This window comes from Triplophysa rosa, linkage group LG1, assembly GCF_024868665.1.
Source record: "Triplophysa rosa linkage group LG1, Trosa_1v2, whole genome shotgun sequence".
NCBI classification, from domain to species: Eukaryota; Metazoa; Chordata; class Actinopteri; order Cypriniformes; family Nemacheilidae; genus Triplophysa; species Triplophysa rosa.
In genome coordinates, this window is record NC_079890.1 from 16,688,044 (window position 1) to 16,707,878 (window position 19,835).

A 19,835-nucleotide genomic window follows, 5' to 3' on the forward strand; every position below is an offset into this window, starting at 1 on the left:
CATGCCGGGCTCCTCCCCGGATGTCCGGGTATAAGAGGGAAGCCGGCGTGCTCATTCATTCACCTTTTGTTCTTCAGAGCCTACGCATCTGATGAGCTTCTCTACGATCTTGGTGATCATTCTTTCTGCTGGAATCTACGACGTGGACAGCGGACGGTCCCTTCCTGCAGTGACTCTCCCCTGGGCGTCTCGGCAGTTCCGGAGGTGTTCGAGCAAATTTCCTTTTCTAAAAGAGCAAATTTCTCCAGCGTGGCTTGTCCCGCTGTTCTCATGGGTGCAACACACTCATCGAGGAGGGGGACGGACACAATGCCTGCTTCCAGTACGCTGGGGCAGACGTTGTGGATACGTCCTGCCCGCACTGCGGGCGGTGACGATTCAGACGTTGCGTCACAGGTGGCTGTGTTCCCACGGGACTCAGCCACCACCTCGTTTGCTCCCCGTTCCGTGGCGGCAGGACTACGGCCCTGCCGTCCGCTATGGCAAGCAGCGAGGGTGAGAAGAGGATTACTGTGAGCGATAATCCGCCAGCCACGGCTCACGGACCGTTCACACCTCGTTTCGCTCGTCTGACCGTTCCCCAAAAAAGACGGTCCGCCGTCTTATTCCTCAATCACGTATTCGGACACGATGCGTGATGATGAGAGGTCTCTTGCAGCATCGGGGGGTGACGTACTGCCATCCGACTCCGACGATTCTTCGGGCTCCCTCCCTCGGGGGGTCGAGCCCAGGAAAAAGCGGATGTCGAAATGTCGGCCATGCTTTCCCGGGCCGCCGTGAGTGTTGGGTTGCAGTGCCCGCACTGCCTCTCCCGGCGTTCGCGGCTGGCTACATGGCGCCTCGGGTTTGAGCGCGGCTCCAAGCCGCGCCCGCCCCCAGTGCCGTGTTTACCGGAAGTGCATGAGGAACTTTGCAAGACCTGGAACGCCCCTTCCGGCACGTTTCACGTCAAACAAAGTTCTGTCACCCTCTCTTCCCTCGAGGTTGAGACAGCTGGAGGATACGTCGGTGTCCCCCAGGTGGAGTATGCCGCCGCGGTGCACTCGTGCCCGTAGGTGGCGGCCACCTGGGGGGGCTCGACCTAGACTCCCGTCCAAAGCATGTGGGGTCTCGGCATCTCTGGTGTCGAGAGCTTACATTGCGGCGGACCAAGCTGCCTCCTCTCTCCACGCTATGGCTCCTGCCAGGCCAGGGCGTTGAGAGAGCTCCACGAGGGTAAGACCGACCCAGCGCTTATGCAGGAACTCCGCACCGCCACCGACCTCGCTCTACGGGCGACCAAGGTGACCACGCGGGCCCTGGGTCGGACGATGTCCACACTTGTGGTCCATGAGAAACTCCTCTGGCCAATCCTTGCGCAGATGAGTAACGCTGAGAAGGTCCGCTTTCTCGACGTACTCGTCTCGCAAAGGGGGGCTGGTTGGTGTTACTGTCGAGCCGCAGCGGCCCCGCTCACCCCCCGCCCGTCGGAAAAACAATGAGATTAGTTTAAATAATATTAAATTGTACTGCAGGTTATTTTTAAGGTATATGCTTTGGTTTTTATTGTGTTGTGGTGGTACATTTTACAAGTATTACAATGCTTTAGTTACAATAAATACACTAAAATATGTAATATGCAGATGCACTACAGCTCCCCCTATTTTCTTCTATAGAGATATGCAATAATTGCGATGATCTGAAACCATCGCGATGAGGCCAAACAATCGCGATGAGGCGATTATTTAATAATCGTGACAGCCCTATTTACAGTGCAATTGACCCTTCGCCTGGAGTTTGATTGACAGGCGACCTGACCAATCATAACACCGATATTATGCAATTGGCTCAAATCTTGCAGTTCTGCTATATTGTGTGACTGCACCAGTCTGTTAATATGGGTGTGGGATGAGTGAAGGGGTTCCTTATCCTGTCAGAATTCCTCTATGAACACTTTTCTATCTGCTGCAGATTTCTTCCCAGAGTTAGTTGCTAAAACTGAAATATGACTCTCATAATAAATGGATAAAACCACCAGAAAGCACTGTGATTCTGTGAAACAAAAAAATCCCATACTATCATTTACACGAGTGCAGTATTTCCACTTCTATTACAAGAAGTACAATATTTCTGTTTGTTTGAGAGTTTTTTGCCTCCCATCCTTCCTTAGACTCAAAAAGCACCTTCCTGGTACAGTAGTATTTATTCTAAAAATAGCATGACCTCAGCTGGGAGCGTTTACTCGGTCACAATACTATACTACACAATACTACACCAGTTATATTAATTTAGCACACACATCTTCTTGCCCACACAATTAATCTCAAATACTAAATTTTTCTGTCAGTACTTAGCAGCAGTCTAACAAAAAAAAGATGAGGTCAGTGTGTTCATTTTGATAAACTACATTGCCTTTTCCAAAATACGCAGTCAGCAAGAGCAGATCTAACCAGATACATTGACCTTTGGTTAAAGTGTCTTCACAGGAAAAATTTTGACACCAGCTTTCCATCAGTCAACACAACACAAGCTATAGAGAACCAACCTTTCCTGTTTTGAACCTAACTCTACTTCCTCTGGGCTCCAACCAAATCCGATATGACAGTACAAGACAGACAGATTTCAAGAGAGTCAGCCCTCTGTGAGGGAAAAATGATAGCAGTGAAAAGTGAGAGACCATTACTAGCTAGACATCATGAAATGAGTTATGTGTTAAAAAAATGTATACTGCCCATTACATATGGGCCCGGTTTCACAGACACGACTTAGCTTAGTTGAATGAATCAAGATATTTATGTAGCTTTTATAAAAATACCTTAGAAGAATACAATACTGGTGTGCATCTCGAGACAAAACAATGGCACTGATATATTTTAAGATATTTCTGGGCAAGTTATATTCAGTTAAGACAGGTGTTGTAGGTAGGATGTTTTCAATGCGTCTAGAGGTAGATGTTGTAGCACACTCAAAACAGTCAGATACACACTTAATGATGGGACTTTTTATTTTCCCAATTAAGGCCAAAGGCAACAAAAAAAGGTATATATTCAAACATGCAATTAACCAAACTTTTCCAACAAAACAAAACTGACATGTGAGTCAAAACAAAATAAATCATCTAAACACATCTAAAACAATGCAAGAGTGGCTTATGAACAACTCTGTCTATGTCCTTGAGTGGCCCAGCTAGTGCTTGAACCCAACTGAACATCTCTGTAGAAACCTGAAAATGTCTGTCTACTGATGATCTCCATCCAACCTGACAGAGCTTGAGAGGATCTGAGGAGAAGAATGGCAGAAAATTGCCAAATGCAGATGTGTAAAGCTTTTCACATCATACCCAAAAATATTTAAGTCTGTAAAGGTACTTAAACCATTTTCTGAGTTGAGGGTATGAAAACTAATGCAATGTACTTAATTCAGTTTTTAATTTTTAATACATTTGCAAAGCTGTCAAAAATCAGTTTTTTGTTTTGTCATTATTGTGCATGGAGTGTAGATTAATGTAAAAAAATAATTTAAAGTAGTTTAAGATAAGGCAGCAGCATAACAAAATGTGAATAAAATGAAAGGGGATGAATACTTTTGCAAGCCACTGTATATAAGATAGGGCTGTGCAATTAATCGAAAATTAATCGTAATCATCAATTTTGGCCTTCAACAATTACAAAAACAAAATAATCGAGGCAAAACGATTATTGTGCTGCATTCCATTTTGCAAGGATCCTCTCTTTTCTTGTGGTATAAATCCACAGTGCACCCTAAAGTGCAAGTCAAGTTTTCATTTTTCTATGTTGTTTTAAAAGTTAATGAGTAATCGTGTTAAATAATCGGGATCTCAATATTGTCCAACATAATCGTGATCATAATTTTTATCATAATCGAGCAGCCCTAATATAAGAGATGCTCACTAGGGGCGCGCTTAATGAGACCTACTCACAATCGACCATGACGGTAAGACAATGCAAATATGTAAACAGCTTCACCTTCAATAAATGCAATTTTATCAAATGAAAACCGTATATGGAGTGGTTATTTTAACTGATAAGAGTATTCACTTATGCTATGGTATACATGGTAAATGCAAGTCAAAAGTTTGTTCTCTTTACATTGCTATCTATTTAGTCGGTGCACTCAACCAAATAAATGCATATCTGCATAAGTACCATTAAACACATAGTTTACACAAGTTCCCAAAATCATCAGGTTATTATATACGAGAAACAATGTTTCAAGATGAAAATCAAATGTTTGTAAACAAAACATAATATTAAAAGTACACAGTTCAATGGCAGCAGTGACTCCCGTGACAGGACATCATTCATCCCGTCACATTACAGGTCACACATTCATTTTCAGCGTTTCCCCTACCATTACCTTAGGGGACACCCCGCCCCTCCAACGGCACCCACCGCCCCCTTGAAGGTCAAGTCAACTTTATCTCCTATTAGGGCTGCACGATATATTGAAAAATGATCGTTATCTCGATAATAGTATATGCGATATCCATATCGCAGAGAGTTGCGATAAATAACTTTGTTTCATGTGTCAATCATTTGTGTGTTGCATGCTTAGATTGTCCAAATTGGACCATTGGACCTGGTGTAATGCCCCTTCATTAATATCTTTATACCCGCCAAGTAGGTGCTATTATACTATTGGCTAGATCGCGGGCCCAAAGGTGATCCTAGCGGCTCAAAGCAGAGAGCGGAAAATAAATATGGCAGGAATAGAGATGAGCGAGGAAAATGACAGCGACGGACTTGTGCCTCAAAAGAACAGTACGTTACGTCTGAAATATGGCAATATTTTGCAGGGCTCGACATTAACGCTTGTCCGGGAGAAGTGAATGTTTTGTATTGGCAAGTGAGAGAGAATTTTACTTGCCCGACCGGACAAGTAACTTGAAAAAAGGAACAGTGCGACATAGTATATGTAGAATAATAAGAATATGTGCATTAGACAGAGCTGCGTGTTTGTCGTGGTTGTGCTTGTTTTGTGTGACAATAATCAATGCGCACCGCACTGAGTCCATGCGGACGCGGAATCCTGTTATTTAAATGTCATCTGGCTGTTCTGCGTGTCTTATTGAATAGTGAATAGTGAATTATGTGCACAGTTTAACATACAACACGAGTGATGGTCGAGTATTTATCTGCGTCTGCACTGTATGAAGATATGAACACATGAACTTCATCTCCAGAGTTGCTCTTTGAGTTTATTTTACGAGCGTTTTAGTGTTTGAGTGAAGCTATCTGCAAACAAGCGTCTTCCCAAAGACCCGTCAAAATAAAAGTCCCGTTAAATTGAACACTCAGACAAAAAATACTGTAGTGTACTAATGAAAATTGAAGTGCCCTTGTAGTAAATTGATAAACACTGTATACTATAGTAAAGTTCAAAAACAATATAGTAGGAATTTTACTGCAGTTTACTATAGTAAATACTATAGTATCCTACAGTAATTTATGTGGACAAATATACCACTATTGTATAGTAAAAAAGGAAAAACACAGAACTTAGAAATATTAAAGCAAATTTAGGTAATCTAAAAATGATATGGCCCTAATTTATCCATCTGTATGTAACATTAATGTCTTTTGTCAGTTACATCAGAAGAATATATATTACCTGTTTATTTCAGTATGATAAATAAATGTTATATCGCAAGAAATATCGTTATCGCAATATTCAACAACAAAATCGCATATCGCATATTTTCTCAATATCGTGCAGCCCTATTTCCTATATAGCGTCAGATCACAGGAGAAGTCATTTAAGGTTACCGTTACTATAGAGCAGGGGTGTCCAATGTCGGTCCTGGAGGGCCACTGTCCTGCAGAGTTTAGCTCCAACTTGGCTCAACACACCTGTTTGGAAGTTTCTAGTCTGCTTTGTGAGACCTTGATTAGCTGTTCAGGTGTTTTTGATTAGGGTTGAAGCTAAACTTTGCAGGACACCGGCCCTCCAGGACTGACTTTGGACACCCCTGCTATAGAGCATGTCTATACCTTGTTCTTTTATTAAACAAACTAAATAGAATTATGGTATTTATCTTATTTACACGGCGGCATGTCATTTCTGTCTCTACATGGTCACAATTCTCCTCTGCTCTCCTTATCGAGTTCCGCCCCAATGCGCACACACAGACACGTGCGCGCCAATACACAGGAAAGCACACTCCCACCAGTGGACAGAGAGTGCGTGTCGGAAAATATGTCGCGTCAACCGCCTGAAAAGCAAGCAGATAAAAATATTTGCGTTTTTAAACACTCCCAGGGTGGTAAAAATGGCAACATTCGCTCTCCTGCTCCGTGTCCAAGTACACAAAAGACGGACGCCCTGCCCCTGACAAGCAGCAACAGTCCAGTCAACACTGGATGACAGGTTTTCACCCAGCTTGGCTTCGTTCCATCTGCACCGCGAGACATAATGAACCATTCAAAAAAATCAGACTATTTCTGTAGTTTAAATTGAGCAGCGCGTCTACATAACTGAGATGTACACATCACGTGAACTCATTTATGTTGGTTATATTTTGGCGCAATATCTTCTAATATCTTTATTTAGCGCCAAACGTGCTTCATTTTGACCCTTTCCGCTCCGTGAGCGCTGCCTCTCCGCTTCGCGTCGTGGCCGCATTACCACTTTGTGGTGTGCATTAACTTTTGAATAATTGAACGGACCAGAGTCAATTATTCCGCTTATACCACGGTTACCACACCACAGGACATTGTTCAAATGTTTAATTTCAATGTTTGTCATGTTATCGTCTTTTAAATGCTGTTGATGGTAGAACTACTTTCTTGCGCATCTCATTTCAAGCATCCGTTAGAGCGAACGGACCTCGTCTCAGAAGCTTGAGCCACGTGGTGAGCAGTGTTGGGAGTAATTTGTTACAAAAGTAATGTATTACAGTAACATAATACTTTTTGCTGTAACGCAGTAGTGTAAGGCATTACTAATCAATTTTCAGTAATATTTTACTCGGTACATGTTCACTAATGCTTGCGTTACAACAAACTTTTCACCCGCGAGACATTAACAAATCAAAAATCCCGCAAGTAAGTTCTATTTCCTGTTCGTGAATAGAAACGTGTGGTGTCATTCATCTTCCTCTGGCTGGTGGAACTATTTTGTATTATAACGTGCCATGATTTCAGTCTCTGAGCTAACGGTCCGAGGCTATTGGCCCCGCCCGGTTCGCTGTAAGCCCTAGCGCCAGTGTTGCCAGGGTCGCGATTTTCCCGCACAATTGGGCTATTTTGAAATTGCAGTTGCGGGAAAAATTATGGAGCCGCGGCTTGCGGGTTTTTGGGCTACTTTCATAATGTACTGCAGCCGCCAAAATGTTTATTTATATTCTAAGGATAAATGTTAATTGATGAGATTGTTAATGTGTATTCATACTCAGATGAATACCTGGCAACTTCAGAATCGGGCCGTTCTCAAAAGTGTGGGGAACGAGTGTCTGACAGGCAGGCTACAGTACAGGGAGGGACGCGGGAGCTCAGCTCAACCAAAGAGGAAAATATAGCGGCGGTATTAGACAATGCATCCGAATTATGCTTTTACCAATGTTTCGTACTAAGGTGCATGTCACATTGCACAATGAAATAAACAGTTGATTCTTCCGGCTGCCAAATATCACGTTTGAGCAGCGCTATACGCAGTCTAGAACAACTAAAACATTGACGTGCTTGTACACATTATACATATGCAATAAATTTAACCATGCTTATTTCTTAAGCAAGTTTTTGCATGTCTTACGAAGAGAAAACACGTTTCTCATCCATTTCCGTGCGTGGGCTCGAGCACACATGGGATCTTTTTTAAAGGGACACCCAAAAACGAAAATTCTGTTTTGGATTACTCCCCCTCTAGTTGTTCCAAACCTGTATAAATTTCTTTGTTCGGTTGAACACAAAGATATTTGGTAGAATGTTAGCAACTGAAAATTCTTTGGCATCATTGACTACCATAGCAGAAAAAATTATAACGGTAGTCAAAGGTGACCAAGAATTGTTTGCTTTACGAAATCCCCCAAAATATCTTTTGAGTCCATCAGAACAAAAAATATATACAATACCTAGGAAACCATTCAGATAAGTAAATATAGCAATAGAAACGTCTTTTGGCAGTTGTTAATTTTGATTTGACACCAGAAAATAATTGGGCTAGTTTTCATTCCTTTTGAGCGAGGGGTCATTGGGCTGCTTTCAGGAAGCTAGTTAGCAAGATCCCTGTGACCAGCAGCAATGACAAGGTATGCTAATGTTTACATAATGACTAGCTAGAATTTTATATAATCTAGTTCAGTCATGGGATGGGACTATTTTGTATTTAAATGTGTTTAATCTTAGTATTTTCAAACTAAAATACTTTTTGCCAATCAATCTCCTTATTAGACTGCATGGATGGGCAGTGTTTCAAATACATCCATTTTAAATACAAAATACTATCATTTTGTAATAGTATTTTGTATTTAAATGCATTTAATCTAGTATTTTTTGTATTTATTTGTGTATAGCCTAGTTAATTCAAGAAATCAGCAGTCTAAAGAGGTTGATTGGCAAAAAGTATTTTGTATTTTGAAAATACAAAAATACAAAGACTTATTTTAGAATGTTAAGTTCTACTTCTGTAGTTATTTTGGTGAAAGTAACTCAAAAGTAATACAGGAGTCATGTAACTTATTACAATTCTGAGACAGTAATATTGTAAGGTAAGGGATTACTTTTAAATAACAGTAACAAGTAATCTGTAATGTATTCCAGTTTGGAAGTAACTTGCACAACACTGGTGGTGAGTGGGTGTGCGAGTAAGTGAGTGAGCGAGAGACCGAGCGCACACCTGTGTTTGCGGTAATGTTACAGAAAAGCCAGCGTCCATTAAAGTGAACGGACTCGGAGGCTTGAGCCACTGTGGCTAGGTGGTGTGTGTATGCGAGCGAGCGAGCGAGCGAGCGAGAGACCACGCGCACACTTGCGTGTTTGCAACAATGTGACAGAAAATCCAGTGATAATAATATTATTTATTCCTCATATTGTTTGTATCACAGCAGTAAAAAATAAATCACGCAAACTTTTGAAAGAGTAGATCTATCAAAATATATTTGTTATCAGTTATAAGCAGCATGAAGAGGAAAACGAAACAGTAGGCTATCCGTGTTTATTAATTCATTTAGTTTTTCTATTTAGTTATTTTATTTATTCGATTTCAGTATATGTATTTCTATATTGTTTTTGAAATGCTTTGTTTATTGAAACGAAACTGTGCACGCGTTTCCATTAACAGTAAAATTTGACATTACAAATGTCAGATCAAGAGCAGCACGTGTGAGGTGATGGCCTATAGGCCAGTGGTTCTCAAACTTTTTCATTGTAAGGCCCCCTTTGTGTTAAGTGCATCGCTTGGCGGCCCCCCATATAAAGACGTATAATCTTAAACATAGAATTTTAATTAAATCAAAAACATTCAGTTATACAATGCTGGAACCTCAATTCTTTTGGTTGGTGGTGTCATTTTTCTGATGTTTGATTGCATAAAATCTATGATAAATTTCTATATTTCATAAAATGCAACAAAATCTGTGGCCCCCTGGATCCATCTTGGGGCCCCCAATTTGAGAACCACTGCTGTAGGCAACACTATAACCTTTCTGTTATTTAAACTTGGCGAAGTGATATGGAACTGTAATGCGATCGGCAGACCTGGAACACCTTCATAGGTGTGCATTTACCGAAAGTTAATGCATACCCAAAGAGCATTTGTCAACCAATCAGATTGAAACATTCCACAGCCCCGTGGTGTAAGTAAACGATAATGCAGCAGTAACCTAATAAAGTATTTTTATCTGTCAGTCAGTTTACTGTTTGCATGTAGGTTTGTGACAGATTATAAACCATAATGTCTTGTACCTACATTTAGCATTAATGACACTAATAATATTAATAGCATTAATAATCAGCATGCTAAGATCATTTCATAATAAATCATGTTTTAATCAGAGATTATTTAGAATCAGTTCTAGTATGAATGGCATGGAAAGGCTTCTTGTTAGTAACTTTGCAAATACTTTTGCTCATGATAAATTTATTTCAGTTGATACATTTTGTTGTCAGTAGTTTTTTTAAATATTAAAATAGGCCACTAGGACTTCGCTTTAGCACCAGAGCCTACAACACATTTTCTCAGTTATCAAGCCTTCTATGTTTTCATTCATACTGTGGGTATCTGAATATAAAATAAATGGCCTGATAAAACATTAGATGTTAACATTTTTATATACACTTTCGACTGGGCTCAATTGATTAAATATTATTTATTTAAAGAAGTATTGTCCGGACCTCCGCTGCAAATATAGAGACCGCACCCACACGTAAACCTAGGGAAAACACTGATTTTAGCCTTGTCTTAAGTCTCATCTCATTTAATTATGCACATATTCAAACTTGCTGTGAAACTTGAAATGTGCATGCTTAAGGGGTAAATAAATAAAAACTTAAATTTCAGTTGTCACCCATACAGCGCTACTGTACGGCTTCAGAAGTCTTGTAGTGGATGAGTCATATAAACTACTTTAATGCTGTTTTTCTATGCTTTTTAAAGCTTTAAAAAGGGCAAAAATATTAAACTATTCTATTTAACAATAGACACGAAGGGAGTGAGGGAGGGAGAGAGAGAGGGATGGAAAGAAAAACTGTACTAATCCATTTTCATGTTTTAAACACTGGCAGTCCGCCATTCACAAGACTATTTAGTAAAGAAAATAACCATCCCTGTATCAAACCAGGTTCAAGCACACAGAAGGGATTTTCACACTATGCTTAACCCCGGGTTATCTTCATTCTAAACCTGCTTTTAACCCCAGGTAAACGAACGTTTCACACTTGTAATTTGGAAGAGGGGTTATCCCCGCATTTTGACCCCGGGGTTATGAAACCCTGCTCCGAAGCAGGGTTAGCACCGCTTTGGCAGGGTTAACCCCGCTGCTGAACGTGTGCAGTGTGAAATGAAGCAGGGGTTATATGATATGACCAGCTGTTGAGACACTTAGCAATGGACACCCAATCAACAACTGAACAGCGCTTCCTCATATCACAAGCTGTGCACAGTCACAGAAACTAAGCGGGGTTTTTCCTGGCTCAAAATGAGGCGGAGGTGGTGCCATCCTGATTTTGTACAGACACGTAGGCCTAACGTAACTATAAGTGGCTTAACCAAAGTGACTTTGACATATTAAAAGTTCTAATAAAATTAGATGAAAATGACAATTAAGTTATATAAAACATTACTTTCATTCAACCAAACAAAAATATTTTTTTTAATCAAATAAAGCTTTTTATCATTTTCAACTAACTTTTCAGCCCACAATAGCCAACTGAATTAACCAGTCTTACTAAATGATCAAAGCTCATTCACATCTTGCATTCTCTGTGGTTCACTTTAAATGATTCAATGCATTCGCTAGTGACTGAAAAGTTCAATAGTTTAAATTAATCGGTTCAAATGAGTCATTTGTGTGCGAGTCGTTCTGAATGCAATGTGCGTTCTGGCGATCTCGCTGTTTACAGAAATTTCAAGAAATTACACATAGTTTGATGCAAAACAAACAGCCATGAAATACAGCTAGCTCTTGTTCTGAAACTCTTTTTAGCGCCTCAGTGTGCTGATAACGAAACAGCGCCTCCACTGTCGCGTTATGTCGCAACTGCAGTTACAAATGACAGTCTGTTAAATGCAGCATTTCTTGTGAAGACACCCGACATAATTTTGGCGAGAGTCTGAGGTGGCACGACATTTGACGGAGGCGGCCGCCTCCAATTTCTCTATGCAGGAAAAACCCTGCTAAGTAAACAAACGTTTCAGTTTATTATTTATTTATTTACAAGTAATGTCATAGGAGGCTTAAAACCACCCAAAAAGGATTTGCGAGGTGTAATTTCCTTCTCAGATGGGGATCAACTAGGTTTTAGGTTATTTAAAGCGACCACGCACTATTTTTATTCAGTCAGTTTGACACTGCAGTATTTCTCCAATCATGACTGTTGACACCACAAATATGCAGATAACGGAGAGCAGTCACGGAGAGTAACGGCCTATAACCAAATTCAGGCGGCCAAAGCGGACACTAGTTAAAATGCTTAGAAGCAAACGTGACCAATCTAAATCCGAAACAATTATATTGATTATATTATATTATAATTCAAATGAAATATCATTTTTTTTATCTTTGGACAAGTAATTTTTGTACTCGGACAAGTGAATGACAAATGTAATGTAAGGATAACCACATGACAATGCTTAATGTCAAGCCCTGCACTGGATAGTATGGATGCGACCCTGTGAAATTTTACCTCTCACGTTATAAAAAAACGATCGCATTTGCAAGCTTTTTGGTCGCAGTCTAGAGCCCAGAACAAGTGATTCTATTCTAAGGAAATAATGGGGTTGGAAAATGATTCAGATACACCTGACCTGGTGTTTGAAAGGGCAGCTTTGTCTGGTGCATGCAGGGCTTTATTCCCAAGCACCACAGGTGGACTGCACTTTTATCTGGAAGGTAAAAATGCTCAGGTTCTGATAAAAAAAACAGTAATAAAAGAAACAAGAGAGAGAGAGAGAGAGAGAGAGAGAGAGAGAGAAAGCGGAGAGAGAGTGAGTCTGGGGTATAAGTGAGCCGATTTATCAGTGTAGACTGTAGAGTTTTTGTCCACCTGTAAGTGGAGATAAAAACCCTGCTCTCATTTGGATGTGAAGAGTGCAGAAATCATCAGTACTGCCTCAGTGAAGCAGAGGGCCTAAATACTCAGTCCAACTCCACACACATTATCTTGAACCTGGAACATCTAGGAACCTAAATCAAAGTCCCATTGGCCAATTCAAGTTGTTAATTTCATTCATGGGTAATCAAGACCACAAGTGGGCAGCATTGACGGATTGCACCAGATTATACCTGGTACTAACAAAATAAATCCCAAAACACATGAAATAGATATTAGTAAAAGAGTCAGGTTCACAAAAGTGACACAGAGAAAGACAATGAGAGAATGCTGTTCACATGAGATAACCTCCACACTGGTACAAGCAACCACTCTAGAAGCATAAACTCAGGACACTAAAGGACTAGTGTTCACCTCAAAATCTAAATTGTGTTATTTTTTACTCACCCACACAACCCACCTACACTGACATTCGTAAAAAAAAGAGACAACACCTATTGTCTTCTCTTAAAAACTCTAATGCATCAGAGAGAGCAATAAAGTTTGATTTGGACCCATGGGTGAACTGCTAGTCAAGCATGGAGGAGGCCTTTGAACAAATCAGCTTTTGTGCTGGACCCCAGGGCAGAGTGATGCTGTGTGGGCAGTTGTCAGTGGATGTGGATCAGTGTATAGGCATTGTTTCTTCTTGTGTCAAAAATTGAACAACACGTAACACATATTTAACAGAAGCAGGACTGAAGTGCAGGAAAAATGCACTTCTTGCATTTCTGTCAAAGGCATTTTACTGAATCGTGATTTTACTATTGCAATTACCTCTTGGTATGACACACTGAGATGACTTCTAACTCGGTAACAAATAATCTTTTTGCAAAGAGCTTGAGCCAAGCCTTGCAGGGTGGATGAAAGTGATAATGTGCCAAATAAAGCTAACAATTGGTGAAACACAATTAAAACTTTAGATCAGATAGCACTATACTGGGTCCTTTCTTTGGTCCAAACAGAAAACACCAGTTCTGAATCTGAACAGCAGGGCTTTATGATCCAAAGGGCAAATAGCTTTTGAACCACGTCAAATATCCTATGATATGTGAAGTGGAGGTACTGAACTGGTGTTTTCATAAGAGAGTGTGGGAGAAGACGAGCTTCCTGTTTGGAAACACAGCTTAGGGTGAAAATGGCACAAGCAACAGTAATCTGATTATATATGTAGCACTATTTATAGACAGACAAATGCCTTCTTAAACATAATAAAACTGATTTAAAGATATTGATTTGGCCTTGTAAAATGTCTTTAAAATCTAAACCATTCAGATAATATGGTTCTTCTAATTATTCATGGTATTATGAAGTGTGCCTGAAAACAATACTGTGCATGTTCATTATCACAATATATTGTATTATTAAATAACAGTACGTGTCTAATCATAACTCTAGAAATAAACATATAACAAATAGTATTTAAAATATAAACAATATAACAAATAGTAATTGTTGAAAAAGATGTTTGTTGAAGGTCTGTTGAATCTGGCGTTTCTGTTTATAGACCACTTTGAAAAACGTAAACAATGCTGGTCCACAATGGTCCAGAAGAACTTCCTGTTTCAGTTTTTTAACACTGCACAAACGTTTGAACAGAATACAACCAAAAGAACATTTATAACTGAATCAAAATGTTAAACGAGTACCTTTAACAGTAAATTATATATTATGTAATGTAAAAAATAAAGTAAAAAAAAAAAAAAAACAGAAGTGCTTCTGAACCAGTGTTTACATCTTTCAAAGTGGTATATAGATATATTGGTTAAGATGCACAGCATTAAGATCCACAGTCTGCAAGAATAGTCTCAAGAATGCAATCTTGATAAAAAAAAGGAAACAAACGACAAACCCTAAAAACCTCTGAAACAGGACAAAAATGACTTATGATGGAAAAAATAAACCTACAACCTTTACAATAAGACCAGGGGCCTGTTTCAATAAGGAGGTTCAACCAACACCGAGTTAAAATGTGAACTCTTGAGTTGATTTACTCAGAGAATCGCAATTCTGAGTTTTCGGTTTCAGAACAGGTGATTTCAATTAGTTCAATCCACTCTGAGTAAGTTCACTCTAGGTTACGCGCGTGCACCATTGATTTAAAAAGCCATCATCAATTGAGCGAAGATAGCACGATTCACCATGGCAACAGCACCAAAAAAAGCAACATGGCAGCAGAAAGCACATGAGAGTGAGGCACACTTTCCGCTCGATTTACTGATGTCCTGAAAATGACTTAAGTTTAAATTAATAAATTGATACCAATAAACAAATAAATTAATCATTAAATGAATGAAACAACAGAAATAATAAAAAAAATCGTATGTTCTCACTCGCCATGAGTGCTCTAGTTACGCAAGTAAGACGTCATGGTGTATAGGACACCTGTAGGGCGTCAGACTCTCCTGCAAAGTTAGACTGATCGCCGGTTCGAATCCTGCTCTGAACAGATTTCACTTGGAATGGCTGCATGTCAAATTTACTTGTTTATTACCTTTATCGCTTAATTTCTGCATGTATGTCTGTATTTATTCATTTCTTTCATGCACTTTATTTATGTGTATGGATGGATGAGATATATTTTGATACATCTAATTCACTGTAAAGAAAAACGGTACAGTTTTAATAAAAATGCACAGGGAAATGACAAAATTCCACTCGGTGCTCTCCTGAAATCAAAGTACATTCCAATGAATTAATGCAGCCTCTTCATGAATCCTCTATAAAAGCACATATGACATACAGTATAAGTCACTGAGATGGTCTCTGTGTAATCAAAATGTGTGCCATGAATGACTGTATTAATGAATGAATGAATGAGTTACACCACTTGCGCTTTAAAAGGGGGAGGAGATCGAAATAAACTCTGGGTTTACCAAAGAAAACCTGCTCCCGACCAGGTTAGGTTCACAGAGTAAGTTACTATGGTTACTGACACTGAGTATAAGATACCTCTCCTTTAGAAACGGGCTTGAGTTACCCCGCTTTCTCAGGTTTGACATACCTCACATTCTGAAACGGAAAACCCAGAGTTTCCCTCATTTCAGGGTTAATATACTCAGAGTTTTCACTAAACCTCCTTTCTGAAACGGGCCCCAGGCAGGTAGCTATAAAAATATTATATGCTGAGAGCACTGGCCTGAGACAGGAGATTATCTGCCAACTTTCCTCTCAGTTATTACATTATTTATATCTAGCCTTTGATAAAAATAGCACCTATGTTAAACGTTCAAAATCTAGAAATGCATAGCCATTTTAAAATGAGTGACTTCTTCAGTATAAAAGCTTGTCCCTTCAGTTCATAAAAGGCTATTGTCGTTCTACCCTTTGTTCTACCCACTGCTTTGGTAGAGTCTCAGCAATATAATTTCACCCCCCCCCCCAACAGGCTGCTAACAGAGAAACAACTCTCCAGCACCTGAAGAGAATCTCTAACCACTCCCTTCTCCTCACTCATCACACACAAAACTCTGTCTATGCAGATACAGCCCAAACAAGCTCACAAACGAACCTACCACATCAAAACAACCATAAGCTATAATATGCAAGCTTGCTTGATGCACAGGGGAGTATTCAAACTTCTTAAAGGGGAAATTCGCAGAAAAATGCAAATTCTGCCATGAATTACTCACCCTCAAGTCGTTCGACAAGCCTAGGACATCCGTTCATCTTCACACTGCAAATTAAAATTTTGATGAGGTTCGGGAGCTTTCTGACTTCCGCCCATAGACAGCAATGCAATTGACGTTCTGCACTTTGAAAGTCAGTTGTGTTACTGTCTATGGGCAGGAGTCATCTTAATTTGCATTGTGAATATGAACAGATGTCCTAGGCTTGTCGAACGACTTGAAGGTGAGTAATTGATGGCAGAATTGTATTTCTGTTTGACAGAGTTCCCCTTTAACAACGCTTAACTTTTTAATCACTGGATGGTGTAGTCTCAGTAAACATTACACAGTACAGAGTCTCAAATGGATGGCCCTATGCAAGGACAAAAAATACACTGTGATTACAGTACAGAACCACCAACCATTCAACCAGTTCATTTTCTGTATATAAGGAAATAAACAAGACAAATGGGAAACAGTCCATAGATGTTGATGCTTCAGGCACACATAACAAATGTCCATGTTCATATTTCTGTTCAGTCGTTTCCACTGTTTGTCAAAGAAAGCATGATCAACAAAGACAGTAAATATTTAACATAACAACATAATCTATTTAAGAATATATGGAGAGCTTAATTACATAATTTGCATTCCTTTATAACTAATATACAAGTGATCAAATTAAAGTCAAATGAAGCTCTCACTTCTATGATAAATAAACTATAATTTCAAGGCTGAGAATAAAGAAAAACAGCATACCTCAAAGATTGTTATACACACCACTAAGTTACGAGTAAAAGTGAAAAAAAAATAGTGCATGTCTGGTAGCCCTGGGCAAGTGAAACTACAGAAGTACCAAATATGTTAGAAAGCAAGAGAGGAAAGATAAAATCCCACAGCAACTAACTTAATACAATTGGAGCCAACACAGGTCCCTTGCAACACTTCCAACAAAGTCTAACAATCACAGAACTGACAAATAAAGGAATGTATAGTATTTTATCCAGATAAATAAGGCCTTTGCTTAATGGATATTGGAATCAACCTAACAGATAAACAGAAACCCTGAGAAAGAAAACCTCCTCAGACTCATTTTCAGCAGTCCTAGGCAGCTCTAGTATAACAGTTTCTGAAAATAAAATTGCAATCAGTAAAAGCATGAGAGCAGAATTGACAGAATCATTTTGATGAATTGTTGCATCATTTCCCGGCTGAAGGGGCACACGCTGTAAAGCCGAATGGTTGTCTTAAACAATCAACATTGCTTAAAATTTAGACCCAGCCTATCAATATTCAAGTTCAATATTGCCTTAGTGCCTAAATATTTAGATTATTTTCTTGATCAAAATGTAAAAAGATAGGGCATTTGAATTGTTGTTAATTAAAGATAAAAAGGGTTGCTCTTAGTATTACTGACATTAATTTGTTGTGATAATTTTCTGTGAAGTCAGCGTTCAAGTGACTCTTGTTTACTTTTGTAAACATGGACCCTGTTCACCAGATCTTTCTTCCAAAACAATAAAAATGCATGTCAAAAACGCAGTTTTGTGTTTATTTCTGTGGAGAAGTTTATTGAATGGTTGACATAGAGTCTGTCATGAATTCCTGTTATAATAATACTTACTAGTATAGTACACCTTAATGATTTAAGTGCACTCTACATAAGCACAAAGTAAAGCAAACACAAAGTGTTGGGAGAATCCCATTACTCAATTAAAATAAAAGAACAGTTTCAAGTAATTACATTTTTCTGTGCACAGAGTAATCACAGTGTTTAGCAAAAAGTTGAACTCCACCTTATGAAAAGCATGGTTAAAATATGAATATCTTGTTTGCAGCAGGTCTGACTGGACCCCACCATGTAGTTAGGGCGTACCATAAACTTCTTATGTTAGTAAATAAAGCTAATTATAAGCTAATTACTAGCAACTACCCCAAACACTTCTGCTAAACTGTTTGCAGTTTCAGAAAAGAAATCAGATAAGGTTTAGTCAGATTTAACCAAATTATGCAGCAGAAAAGTCCTCAACTTACTACAAAATAGACTTTCACAAACGTCTGTAAAACCCACAAGGGAACAAGAGAAGTGCAACTTCTGTGCATAAGTTATTTTGATATCGTGTGGAAGTGAGAACAACGAAGATGTAGTTTTTAATATCACCCCCCCCCCATCTGTTTATTCCTTATCTTTCACAGAAACAAAATACTGTAGTGTACTGTCGACAACACACTTTTGTAATAACAATAAAAAGTAGTGTAAATCCAAACAGAAAAGAAATGGTCGGTTTGAATAAATTAATTACCATTCTCCACTTCTGACAGTAAACGTTACTTTAATGGAAACGCTCGTTGAGTTAGCTAACGTTAGTCAGTCGTGCTTCCCCCTTTTGACAGACAGCTAGCTAGCACATATACAGTATATTATCATCCTTCTAAAGTGTCCCACGCAAAGTCATGCCCACGGCTTCTCGCCACAATATCTATTATAAGGCATTTCTCTAAAAGGAACACACATAACACGAGTTTTACTGTAAAAGTTCGCTATTTTGCTGTTTAACGTTAGTTTCACTTCCGCACTCAAGCTCAGTCTCTCTATGGTACACCTCCTATACTAGCTCACTTCAGCTAACACACAATCCGATTAACCGTCACTTTTTTCCGACTAAAGCAAAAAACACTTACCTTTGGTGTCGCTTAAACAGTACAACAACAGCAAGAGTTTAAACAAAACCATATCGAGTAAATTCATCGCTCGCACATTGACACCGAGGCTGGTAGTGGCTGTTAGTTTTACGGGTCTTAAAGGCGCAGTCGCATTCAGCGAGAATGTCTGTGCGTGAGCGCGCGCGAGCGTCTGTGTATGGGTGCGTGCTGCTGTGCGTGCGGCCTCAGTTCCGCGCCTGTCTCTAACGGCCTGACGTCAGGCAGAGGCAAAGCTGAAGGCCACGCCCACTCACGCTCAACCACACATTTACATCCTCACTAAAGTTTTGGATTAACTTAACTCTGCATGTACTGTGTTTTAGGCTTTTATTATACAGAAACATAAGCCGAGTCAAATATATGTGTTAAAGAGAATAGAACTATTAAAAACAACAAATAACCTTGTTTATGGCTCATTGAGGTCCACTCTCAAGACATATTGTTTAACTGCAATTATATCTTTATCTATAGGATATCTTTAAGTATAGCTATAACATGCAAAATATGCTCTAAGTACAAAAAGCACCTTATTGGCAATGTGTTTATTTCCACAGCATTATACACATAGAACGATAACAAAAATAAAATATCACAATAACAACAAACAATGCGGTAGTATTATAATGTGCTAGGTAAATGGTCAAATAAGACAAAAAAGAAAAAAATACAAATATACAAATATTGACTCCAGTCAATGTCGCCATCGTGTGGTGGAAGATGGGACAATCATGAATCCGTAACAATAACGTTTATTGCAAGACATTTATTATTCTGACACCCA

At 39.2% G+C, this 19,835-nt stretch overlaps 1 protein-coding gene across 2 annotated transcripts in view; it reads right to left on the reverse strand.

The window, feature by feature from the left end:
• The window catches only part of adam10a (ADAM metallopeptidase domain 10a), a 72,767-nt gene extending 53,552 nt beyond the window's left edge, over nucleotides 1-19,215 (reverse strand). Inside the window, exon 1 of one of the 2 annotated variants that reach the window (XM_057334760.1) lies at nucleotides 19,034-19,215. In XM_057334760.1, the coding sequence (XP_057190743.1) occupies nucleotides 19,034-19,100 (67 nt within the window). In that variant the 5' untranslated portion in view covers nucleotides 19,101-19,215. The remainder of the gene's footprint in view (nucleotides 1-19,033) is intronic. The other variant, XM_057334769.1, reaches the window with a different exon arrangement.
• Nucleotides 19,216-19,835: the final 620 nt, after the last annotated feature.